The sequence below is a fragment of the Trichomonas vaginalis genome, chromosome V (genome assembly GCF_026262505.1).
Source record: "Trichomonas vaginalis G3 chromosome V, whole genome shotgun sequence".
Lineage (NCBI taxonomy): Eukaryota > Parabasalia > Trichomonadida > Trichomonadidae > Trichomonas > Trichomonas vaginalis.
The window spans coordinates 32,613,171-32,625,592 of record NC_067207.1 but is presented as its reverse complement, the minus strand read 5'-3'; the positions used below and the strand labels follow the sequence as shown (position 1 = coordinate 32,625,592).

General features: G+C 30.1%; 4 protein-coding genes across 4 annotated transcripts, besides 2 other annotated features; all 4 read right to left on the bottom strand.

The window, feature by feature from the left end:
• Positions 1 to 663: 663 nt before the first annotated feature.
• TVAGG3_0444750 (nitrile biosynthetic process) lies at positions 664 to 1,901 on the bottom strand (the record flags this gene model as incomplete). Its single annotated transcript, XM_001320689.1, has 1 exon — positions 730 to 1,860. The coding sequence occupies one exon, from the start codon at positions 1,858 to 1,860 to the stop codon at positions 730 to 732; it is 1,131 nt and encodes a 376-aa protein (XP_001320724.1).
• A 2,319-nt stretch (positions 1,902 to 4,220) lies between these two features.
• Positions 4,221 to 5,154, bottom strand: TVAGG3_0444740 (uncharacterized protein; the record flags this gene model as incomplete). Its single annotated transcript, XM_001320690.1, has 1 exon — positions 4,663 to 5,124. One exon carries the CDS (start codon positions 5,122 to 5,124, stop codon positions 4,663 to 4,665), a length of 462 nt encoding a protein of 153 aa, XP_001320725.1.
• A 343-nt stretch (positions 5,155 to 5,497) lies between these two features.
• TVAGG3_0444730 (ATPase activity, coupled to transmembrane movement of substances) lies at positions 5,498 to 7,268 on the bottom strand (the record flags this gene model as incomplete). Its single annotated transcript, XM_001320691.1, has 1 exon — positions 5,498 to 7,264. One exon carries the CDS (start codon positions 7,262 to 7,264, stop codon positions 5,498 to 5,500), a length of 1,767 nt encoding a protein of 588 aa, XP_001320726.1.
• A 1,903-nt stretch (positions 7,269 to 9,171) lies between these two features.
• Positions 9,172 to 9,209: a mobile genetic element.
• Positions 9,210 to 10,387: 1,178 nt separating this feature from the next.
• Positions 10,388 to 10,424: a mobile genetic element.
• Positions 10,425 to 10,466: 42 nt separating this feature from the next.
• On the bottom strand, positions 10,467 to 12,275 carry TVAGG3_0444700 (glycine-rich protein family; the record flags this gene model as incomplete). Its single annotated transcript, XM_001320692.2, has 1 exon — positions 10,467 to 12,275. One exon carries the CDS (start codon positions 12,273 to 12,275, stop codon positions 10,467 to 10,469), a length of 1,809 nt encoding a protein of 602 aa, XP_001320727.1.
• Positions 12,276 to 12,422: the final 147 nt, after the last annotated feature.

Below are 12,422 nucleotides of genomic sequence, written 5' to 3'. Positions count from 1 at the left end.
AATCGGTTGAATCACCTCAAAAATTGAATGGGATTCAATTTACAATAGCTAAAAATTGAAAATTCTTTATGAATTCCAACTATATATTGTAAATTATTTTTTTCAATTACTGTCAAATAATTGGAAAATAAGGTGATTTCACATTTGGTAAGTTTGTTTAATATAGATCTTGTAGGTTAGCGCTGAAGCGAGCCATATATTGAAAGGTATAACTTCAGATCTTTGCACGTTATTTCATGAGTAATTTTTTTTCTTGTAACAGAGGAATTCTTTCTAGAGCTAATTTAAATGGATAAGAATAGTTACATAATAAAATGTACTTTAGATGCTATCTTGTTGTTGATTTTGATAAGTTTCTTCCAAGGTTTAAGTCCGCATTATTTGCATTGAAAAAAAAAAATCGGAGTTTTTCAAAATGAATAGCTAGGTATATGATATCTTGAAAAGATAATAAGGCATTCTTGCTCAAAAGGCTGTGAAAAAAAGATCTGAAGAGAGCATTAAACACATTTTCCTTTGTAAAGTCTGACTATCGGTTTTCTACCTCAATATTGAGTGAATCTCTATCGAAAATCTAAATAAGAGACTTTGCGAAGGAAAAGGAGATTGATTTGATATTAATTAATTTTGAAGAGATCTTGAATAAAAAAACAATCATCAAAATTATTTAAAAATTTGTTTTTAAGAATATTAATATAAATAATACAAACACGCAACAAAATCCGAAAATTAGAATGAATTCAACATAGAGAGCAAATCACTGTGGAGATTAAGCTCTGGAATGGCTTCTCCTAGTGATAAAACAGCTAAATAAGGAGGATTGTTAAATGGCTTTCCTTCTAATGCGACAATCTCTCTCTCTTGTTCGCGATAAACCAAAGTAACGTCGTAACAAGATGGGAGATTGAAATATCCGTCCTGATCAATTTCTCCATCGCATAACAATGTAGAAGTGTTATCAGGAGAGATGGGAAGCTTGGACCATAAACCTCTTTCGATATCGTAAACTCTGATGGCCGAAAACTGCTGGCCAGCCTTGGCAACACCACCAATCTGGACAATATACTTGCCAACAGTAACCATTGATGACTTGGTCATAGTGTAAGAAGGGAAATGTCCGAAAGAAGCCAAACTAAAGATCTCTTTGGTCTGAGGATTTATCTTTATCATTGCATTGGTCTTGGATCCTCCATATAAGTATACTTCATTGTTATAAACAGTTGAAGCGTGGGAGAATTTGGTTAATTTCGTCTCGATACTGGTCCATGCCATGGTTCTAAGGTCTAATATGCAGCATTGCTCAATGGATCCATTATTGTAACCACCGAAAATTACAATTTTTCCATTGACATAATTCATCGAATGACCACTGCAGTTCTTTGGACCTTGGCCTGTAGTCTGTGGGTGTACGATAGCACCTGTAAGAAGATTGATGCAGTGGAGATCGCCCAAGTACTGCTTATTGTAGAAACCACCGAAAACCCAAAGGAAATTTCCAACTAAAACGGCTCTGGCGCCAGCTCTTGGTGTAACTTTGTTATTCTCTATTTGGATTTCTTTCCAACGTCGTGTCTTCATGTCCAAACGCCATAAATCGATGATATGCTGTTTGGATTCTGTGCAGCCGTATCCTATGTATGCACAGTCGTTTTCAGGATCGTATGCTGATATATATCCTGTTCTGTTAATGGGACTTACAGAATCTAATGGTCTTACGGACCATATCGCGTTAAATCCAAAATCTGATTCAGTTTTCTTTTGGATATCATAGCATTCTGGGATGTCATCTGCGAAGAATGGTTGGTATTGGTCGTATTGAAGATTCATTGGTGATTGGTTGATACTAGGGCCTGAACCCATTGATTTCAGTTCTATGTAAAGTTGGGAACGATAGATTAAACTGTATTGAAAATTTGTGAATACTTTGGTCATTAATTGAGAGTAAATTTGACCGATCAATTCGTAACTTTGGCTAATTTTTCAAAAATACATTGTAAATAGATAATACATCATATCATGTAATAAAATTTTTGATGAACACTTTCAAATTTTTGAATTAATAATCAAGCAAAATGAATTTCACATAATTGTGGAAACTAAGGGTTTCGTTTTGCGAAAAAAACGTACAATACGCAATTTCGCTAAAAAAACATTTAGCTAGCAATTTCGACCTTTGACTCCACTCAAGACGTCACTTTTTTAATTTTGCGGTATCATATTTTTGGAAAATCTTTATGAATATTATATAAAAAGTCTCTTTAATATCTATATTTCATATTTTTATCGATTTTTAAAGTTTTTGCGAAAAGTATTCAATTATTTTTGCTATTTGGTCGGTAAATGTCAGATTTGCGACATTTTCTGATATGATATTCAGATTCTACGTTGATAATAATGCTTATAGAACCCTCTTGCTATTGTGTCAAAATTGCGAAACCGATAGCAAAAATATCTCGCAATATCAAAATTGAGATATTGAGTGAATTATGCATTATAGAGATTAAAAATCTGATTTGTGAAAACATCTCATCAGTTTCTAGCTAATTCAAAAATCTTTACTATCTTATTCGATTAAAATGAAAAGGGAATAGTTTCATTATGCTTTAAATGACAGCCTTATAATATAATCATAGTTTTCGCTCAATATGCAGCATTTTTTTTTCGAAATCTATGGTCAATATCCTAAATACTGATTGCTTTGCATTCATATCTCTTACATTTTCTATACCCACATCACTATTCATTGCTATTCCTATCTTTTCATTTTTGTTTGTTTCTCATAATTTCTCAAAAAACATGATAACTTGATATTTGTAAATATCATACTTTATAACGTAAATAAGAACTTGACCTATTAAGAAAAGCAGTAATGAAAAGAAAATCTGAAATTCATAAAAATTACAAGTTTCTGATGACAATTAGCTTAATTAAACCAGGTACAAGATTATATAATTGTATTTTCTATCCAATTATCCATATAATATCTTATCCAGAAAAAATAATTTGATCAATACCAAATGATTTTTTAACTAGTAAATAAAGTATTTTCTTTACACACACATTGTATATCATAGTTTTTTTTTGGTTTCGCAAAACATCCAAAAACAAATATGCTATAAAAGTGACAATTTTAGCAAAACGAAACCCTTAATGGAAACCGAAAAAGGAAACCATTTTTATCAACATTCAAAAGGATAAATGTTCACCATGAATCACATTTCCTATCGTCATAATTGGACAAATCAAAATATTTATGATATAGAATGCTCTATAATCAAGAAATATGAATATGATAAATTTAGGAAAATAAATGAGTTCATTTTATTTTTCAAACCACAAATTTGAATAGTTTGATTTTAGGCATAAACAATAGTAATCTGTGTAAAGAGCATGATTCTTGATACTATTTTATACGTTGATGATTTATTAAATTTTAATATTTGATAGTTTTATCGGAAATCAAGAAACCGATTACATAGGCCCTATCGGTAAACTCTATCATATAGCAATTGGTGCCTGAGGAATTTGATTCAAAAAATTATTTTTATAATTTTTGCCGTAAATTCTGTTAATCGCTTACAATTTTTGAGAAGAAACGGAAATATAATTAAAAACGTTTTAATCAAAATCATGGAGAAAACGAAATGAATTAAGTCGTTCAATAATATTATTGCTTTATAATCATTTTTATGACATAGTTCGACTCTTGTATCGCACCTTTGAAATATTCCTTACCGTTTGAGACCTAAATTGAGGTCGAATAAAAGTATAGCATCTACGCATTTGAATCGTCAATATGTTACATTTGGAAACCGAATAAACTCAATAAATTCACAATTGATTGACGAATAAGATTTGAAAGAACACTAATTCATCGATAATTAATTTGTCTTTTCCACAAAATATTTCAAATGAATCAATATCTTTTGAAAGGTTTACTCAAGAGATATCAACAAGATTTTAAATAAATCTTCGATGAAAAATAGTGCAATAGAGCTTGATACAAGCCAGAGATAATCGCATTTATATAATAATCGAAAGCAATCAAAAAGAAAAATATAAAATTTAAAAAATATCATCAATTCAAATCAAAACTATCATATATCATTTTATTTAATCGTTTTATTACAATACGAAGTTCATTCGCGATTTAATAATAATGATTTACGAATGAAATTAAATATTCGATATGAAAACATGAATTTAATTCATAAAATGCTAAGGAGACATATTTATTCGTATGGATAGTTATATTGGATATGTTATTATATGCGTTTGACACTTATATTTATAATTTATTTTTTGATGAATAAATAATCAAATTTGAAGATACTACTTGTAAATATTTGTATTGTATATCGAATATGAAATCGATTTTTGATTAATTATGGTCTATTTTATTGATATTTTGCAATTTTTGACTTTTTTGTATAGTAAATCACGTTAACGCTTGAAAATTCGATTTTAATTAGTATGTGTAAGCGATAAAAACATCTTACTTGATATGTTTTCATGAATAAAAATGGAAAATCCAAAATCAAAAATAAATTTGAAGGATTTTTGGAAATAATCCGATTAAATCTTGTTGGATATGAAGTAATTTGTATGTTTGTTGAAGGATTTTCATAAAAAAATCGAGTTAATAAGAAAATAGTTAAATAATCAAATAAAACCGGTCCATATCACACCCATGAGAATGCAAAATATTACTGCGTATAATATTGATTGCATAAATTCGTTTTCTGTTGTATTAGTTTCGATAACCTTTTCTTCTTCAGTTGCTTCAAGCATTGATGAGTTATTACTTCTCGAATCTTCAGGTAAATCAATTTCTTGACGCTCAATTTCAATAGAATCTGAGTTATCCGGTGAATCATCAGCCATGACAATCATATATTGTCTTCCAATCATATCTACCTTATTAATAACGTTTTTTGACTTACTTATACCTCTGTAATTGATTATTTTTTGCTTTAATTCGTATAATCTTGGATATATTTTTGAAAGATTTTGTCTTTGGTTCATTACTGACTTTATATCGTTGTTAAGCTTTGATTCATTAATGGAGTTTATTATATTTTGTATTGTTTCTGCAATTTGATTGAATTCAGCTTCTTCTTCCATCAAAATCGAAAAAAATTTATGAAAAAATATTGGCATAGAAATTTAAATTACAAATAATTAGTATAATATTAAAATTTATATGAAATAATGCAGAATGGCCGATTTATATCTTGTGAAAAATGACAATTTCCTTTCAAAATTTGAAATTAATTGAAAAAATCGCCCAAAAATGATTTTTTATTAATTGTTTTGAGAATTTCACCGTTTTCCATGATATTTTATTCATAAAATTTTCCAAACTCTTATTTTTCATACCATTTTAATGCATTCTATCATTGCAATACATCCATTATTGCCACATTTCATTTAAGAATCTGAGATATTGAATTTAATTTGACCAAAAATATGATATAAATATGATAAAAATTTATGTTTACTGAAGCTGGTATTTAACCAAATCAGAGTACACACCATTAAGAGAAAGAAGTTGTTCGTGATTACCTTTCTCAACGACACGGCCTTCTTTCATGACATAAATGATGTCTGCAGACTTGACAGTTGACAACCTGTGGGCAACAACTATGACAGTCTTCTGTCCGTGGAAGTTTTCAATTGATTTTTGGACAAGACTTTCTGATTCTGTGTCAAGAGATGCTGTTGCTTCATCAAGAATAATGATGGGTGTGTTTGCAACAATTGCTCGTGAAATGCAAATTCTTTGCTTCTGGCCACCTGACAATGAGTTCTGTGAGACTTCGGAATTGTATGATTGAGATATGTTGTTTATGAAGTCATGGGCATTTCCACTGTTGGCTGCAGAAACAACTTCATCATTGGAAGCACTTGGATGTGAATACTTGATGTTGTCTTCAATGGACATTGAGAAGATCACAGGAGTTTGAGGAACTGAAGCAATATTAGAACAAATGCTTTTGTCACTGAAATCCTTGACATTGCGACCATCAATTGTGATTTCTCCTTCATAGCCATCATAAAATCTCTGCAAAAGATGAAGAACTGTTGATTTTCCACTTCCACTTTCTCCAACAATTGCAACTGTTTGACCAGGTTCAACAGTCATATTGAAGTTATTGAGGGCATGTTGAACTTTTCCAGTGACATCTTTGATTTCTGGTTTTGACGGAACTTCATTATCTTTGACTTCAGGATTGATTATAGAAAGCACTTTTCGTGATGAAATGTTTGCTCTTCTGAAGTCGTCGGAAGATGAAAACATTCCTGCAAATCCCATTGCAGCAATGAGAACCGAGATAATGAGAGTGATGCAATCACCTGGTTGTAAGCCATACTTCGGTTTCTTGATAATGAAGTAACACATGATGTAAAAGAGCATAATGATGAGACCGTTTTCAATGAATGTCAGAATTCCGTACTCGAAACCTTGAATTGAGGCAGATTTCGTATAGACACTATCGACACCATCAAGGCTCTCTGCATACTTCTCGTACTCATCGAGTTCATTGTCAAAGGACTTCACTGTTCTGAACTGTGTAATGACTTCTTCTGCTTTGTCCATAGCGTAAGTTGATTTGTCATTGTACATGTGCCACATATGGCCAACGCACTTCTCTGTGAGCATGAAAATGGTAATAATGAGTGGAAGAGTCGCAACACAAATGAGAGAAACAAGCCAAGAAGTTGTAAATGCTATGATGACACCTGCGAGAGCGAAAGCACAGTTCTTTGAGGCTTCTATCGCTTTATCGCAGTATATCTCTTTAATTAACGTAACATCTTCGGAGAGTCTGGCAATAAGGGTTCCTGTCTGAGCATTGTCGAAATACTCTATCGGTTTTACAATGAGGTTACCGTAGATTTCAGACCTGAGATCATGAGCAAATTGTGGTGTGCAGAATGACTTTAGGCATTGAGATATGAGGTTAGTAACAAGCATAACTGCATCTGCAATTGCCATCCTAATGATGTTTTTTATAATACTTTTCATAAAATCTCCTTCTTCCTGGGATTCACCTAAAGATAGATCTGTTGTGACACCACCAATAAGCTTCACCATGATTAAAGGGCATATTCCCGAAATACAGGCAAAAATAAATGTAAGAATGAGTGTGATCTTTCTTTTGAAGAACTTTAGCATCGAAAATATCTCGAGACCTGTTGTTACTACGACCTCTTGGTCTTGAGAACCTTGAGTTTTGAACAAAACTGCTGACTCAGGCATTGTGGTGTAACTTTTTGATAAATGAGAACAGTTTCTATGGGATTCAATTTTGAAAACACTATAATTTGAGAAGAAGATAAAATCATAATTGAGCTTATCGTAATCTATTGATGCTAATAAGTAGTTTCATTCTGATTTTCGTTTTGTGAGTATACAAAAAATTGTGAGTGATATTGAAAAATATATCTTTTCTATTTATATCCATCATGAGTTATATATTATGATTATATATTTTATAAATTCAATAGTTTACAAAAAAGTTAATTCTACGTTTATCTGAATTTGGTCGCATAGAAATGTAATAGAACCGCAGATTTTTATGATACGTTATAATTCAATAGTATTAGTTAAAATAACACTTTAAATATGCGCAAAATTGTTTTTTTGTGACGATAGCCGACAAAATTAGATAAAAATTGAGCATTTTTGGATATTTATTGATCAAATAAGATTGTCATGTTAATGAAAACAATGCCCTATCTTTAAATAATGAATATCTCATAAATTTGCTTATTTTGCTAAAATAATTGGCATTATTATACAAAAGAACAGTTATTACGATTGCAATGTTAATATAAAGTAGAATACCAATTTGATTATATCTTCCCTAAGGGCAATCTCAAGAGTTTAGATGAATGAATATATGAACATATCTGTATCCTTGATATTTTTAAAAGAATATCATAGAAAGTAAATATCATTGAATAAAATAAGTAAACATCATTAGTAGGATCTTTTTTTTTCCCCTAGATCATTCATTTTCATTTATTAATAATAATAATTTCGAAATACAACAAGAATCTTAATGTAATTGCATTACGAATGGCAAAACGTTTGGTTAGAGCATTGACAAAATTGAAATTCTAAATTATTACTTTTATTTCAAAGCTAATGAGAGAATCTCAGTGTCATTAAATTATAGGTAAGTAATTTTCCATATATGTATACTTAATTCCAAAGTTTAATATCACGTTATTAACTAATTAGTAAATTCTGTTATATTTTACTTTGTTCTATAATTTTGTTATCATTTTGTGAATCATAAGTGACAGTAAGAGTACTTAGGGACAAGGATTTTACGCAATCATTCATTAAATGAGTAATATCATGATGAAAGTTATCTTATTAGATTAAATCCTTAGATCCGGCCATTATGGGAAACGAAAATGATATATCAACTATCGGATTAATATGAAATAATATTTATTATCACTAAAACCATTTCCTACAATCAAAACTTTAACAGTATAGATTTCCAAAATTGCTGCAGCTATCAAAAACAAATTTTGTTTCGATGTCAAAATTTCAAATTGCCGATGTCATGTCAAATAAATCCAGCTGTCAGAAACATCATGTTTAGTACACCATGACAATTTAAGATTTTTAGTGTTTTAGTATAATGAAAATTTCAATATTGAATTCAATTATTGAAAATTATAATTAATCAAAAATCCAAATCTAATTGGTTATGATCCAATATGAAGTAACAAATGTCTTCTTCCAAGGAATCAGCTTTCTTTACAATATATTCAATATATATGTCCAAATTTGTGTTTCTGTTTCAACAAAAGATAACATTTGAAATATGATACCAACAGAATACACTTATCTTAACTTCTAAGATTTTTCTTAAATTAGATTATCATCAGATTTTGTTTTTTTCAATTAGAAATCTGGAATATAGCATTCATATATGATATTTCCAGTTTAATATTTTCATTATTGGTTGTCTCCTTTAAGTAAGGAAATTCTTATTTTCATATATTTTTGAATGATAATTTCTTATTATCTCTATAATCAATATTATGTGGTAACTCAAACTTCTCAGAACCAGTGTGAATTATAATTGAAAATAAAATTAAAATATCAAAATTCAAAGCTATATCAATCAGCCAAAATACATCCTTTGTTGTAAACAGAAATTCATCAAAAGTGACACCTCAGAAAAGCTAAAATATTGAATTTTTGGAACTTTTGATAGAGCACGTTTTAAAATATTAATTAAAGTAAATGTATATTTTGTAAAGATTCTTTTTAATAAAAAAATAAAATTTTGAAGAAGAACACAAAATCTTCTGAAAAATAATATCACATAAACTCATATTATTTTCTAATATATAACTATTTTATATAAAAATCAAATTCAATGATCTTAAAAGCGAAGGATAAACCTCAAAATTTACGAATATAATGAGTGGGAATATAATGCTTATCTATCATAAAACCATATGAAATATCAATTTTTGCTTTACGCCTAATTTTTGACGACAATTAGCAAAAAATGTTAAATGTTAACACTCAGTCCATTTGAATATGAAAAATAAAATTGACTTTGATTAAATGTTTTTATTTATCATGCAATTCTTCTTGCGACCAAAGATTTGAATAAAATTTCAAAAAATAAGATAGCTTAAAAAATAATGTACGGTAGTGTTTACTAATAGATGAATAGTATATAAATTCTATTAAAATGGATTTGATCCAAAAAAATATAAAATCAAAAATAATTGTTATAATTTAAATGAAGAAGTAATTTAAAACGATTTTATTTATGATCAAATTTTATATATTTTTTTGGATCAAATCCATTTTAATAGAATTTATATACTATTCATCTATTAGTAAACACTACCGTACATTATTTTTTAAGCTATCTTATTTTTTGAAATTTTATTCAAATCTTTGGTCGCAAGAAGAATTGCATGATAAATAAAAACATTTAATCAAAGTCAATTTTATTTTTCATATTCAAATGGACTGAGTGTTAACATTTAACATTTTTTGCTAATTGTCGTCAAAAATTAGGCGTAAAGCAAAAATTGATATTTCATATGGTTTTATGATAGATAAGCATTATATTCCCACTCATTATATTCGTAAATTTTGAGGTTTATCCTTCGCTTTTAAGATCATTGAATTTGATTTTTATATAAAATAGTTATATATTAGAAAATAATATGAGTTTATGTGATATTATTTTTCAGAAGATTTCATTCTATATGCCTATGAAAAGTACTCTCAAAACTAACTTTTTCCTAATTATAATTAAATCTAGAATATTGTATTATGCTTAGTATTATTTCATTTTTCTCATTCAATTTAGAATTTACAAATGTCAAAAAATTGAGAGCTGTCACTTTTGATGAATTTCTGTTTATTACACCTTAAAAAAAGTCTCATTTTTGTTAGTTTGATTTTTTAGTTAAACACAAAGAACGTTGAACGTGGATAAAATGATTTCGCGACGAATAGTAATTGTCTTACTACAGACAATAAAGGTCTCTGATATAATCGCTATTTGGCGATTTATTTTATTAGAAACCATTCCATCATCATCCATGCAAATTATAGAGAATTCATAAATTCCATCCGAAAATCCAATTAAAGTGCGGCTAAACTGAAATGGATTCCATATTTGTTCAGTAATAGTCAAACAACTATGCTTTTGCTGATATCGATCATTAAGCAATGTGTACATACAAACGTATTTTCGTTCGATATCTCCAACCGATGAATTTATTTGGACCATTTCACCGGATTTAAAATAGAACGAAAAATTATCATCTAATCTAAGATTGGGAGAACTTCTATCAGTTATTTCATATTGTAAAAATACAGATTTTGATGAAAAATTAAATTCATCAACAGCCTGAATCATAACAAAATGAACTTCATCAGATGCAGGCCATGGCGGAGTAAATGAACAGTTAACTGTCTTTGGAGTATTATTTAATTCAAATGATTCATTAAATAAAGGATATCCTTTCTCAGTAATTAATAATCTTGCTTTTGTATCATCAAAAATTTCAACTTCAAGCTTTGCTTCTTCGCCTACTTTGTATTTAGGCTTAATTTCATTCAAAACCTTGATTTGCGGGATTGAATTAACAAGAACAGTAAATGATTTGGAGTTTTTAATTCCAGTACGAGATGTAACATAAAAAGTGAATGTATAATATCCACTTGTTTGAGGAAGCTGGATTGAGTGTGAAAAATGGTATTCTTCGCCGGTGTCATCATGCAAATCAATTACTTTTTCTGGTGAATCTTGTAACTTCAGTGATATTTTGGCAGTTTCTCCAACACCAAGGGAGTTGATATGAAGGGAGATTGTAAGATTACTTCCTGGATTGTAGAAATCAAGGAGTTCGGAGTCTTGATAGAGGAAATATCCAAAAGGTGTGATTCTGACGTATCCATGACCTCGGTTTCCGGTGATTTTTTCTGTGACTGAAAAAGGTGAAGGCATTGTTTCGTTACCTGGAATTGTTTTTCCATTTTTGATAAATGAAGTATCGAAGAAAGAACTTCCACCACCTCCAGCAGAACCAGCAGCATATCCACCAGCACCGCCGTAATAACCAGAACCACCTCCTGTAGACCATCTATCATCTTGTCCACAATTTCCTCCATAAAATTTGCCACCATTTCTGACAGAATTTTCAGAGTTTGTTCCAGGACTTGTTTGAGTGGCACCTGTACCACACGTATTTCCACAGTGTGATCCAGATCCTCCTGAAACTCCTCCTCCATATCCACCATATGTATAATGATTATATTCAAATGTTCCAGCACCAGATCCAGCACCAGCACCGGCAAAAAGAATTCCACTTTCATTTTTAGCTTCGCTAATCGAAATGAAACTCATCCCTCCTCCTGATGATGGATAGAATTTAGTACCTGTATATCCATACCCTCGCCCTCCACCACCAAATGTGTTTCGTGTCTCATATCCTGGCCAACCATAGTTTGGATGATATGTTCCTTTTTCAGTAGTTCCCATTTCACCACAGAAAATAAAAAGAGTTGTTTGCTGAGTAAGATCGAGCTCACCACTGACATAACCGCCTTTGCCGCCTTCATATAATGTTCCATCATATGTGACATTGCCTCCTTGTGCACCCCATGCTTCAAGTTTGTATCTCCCTGGAAGAAGATCTCTTCTAAATGGTTGACAATCAAGGTAATTTGTGCAATTGTACACATATAATTCTGTATTTTGGCCGCTCATTTACACCCATCTCCATCACAGTGATACTTTCAATCCCAAATTAAAACCGCTCCTCGTTTTTAACCTTAAAATGATTACATCATTACCTCAATTTTTTACCATTTTAAAAATATTCCTCTACTTGCATTGAAGAAAAGGGACTCATCA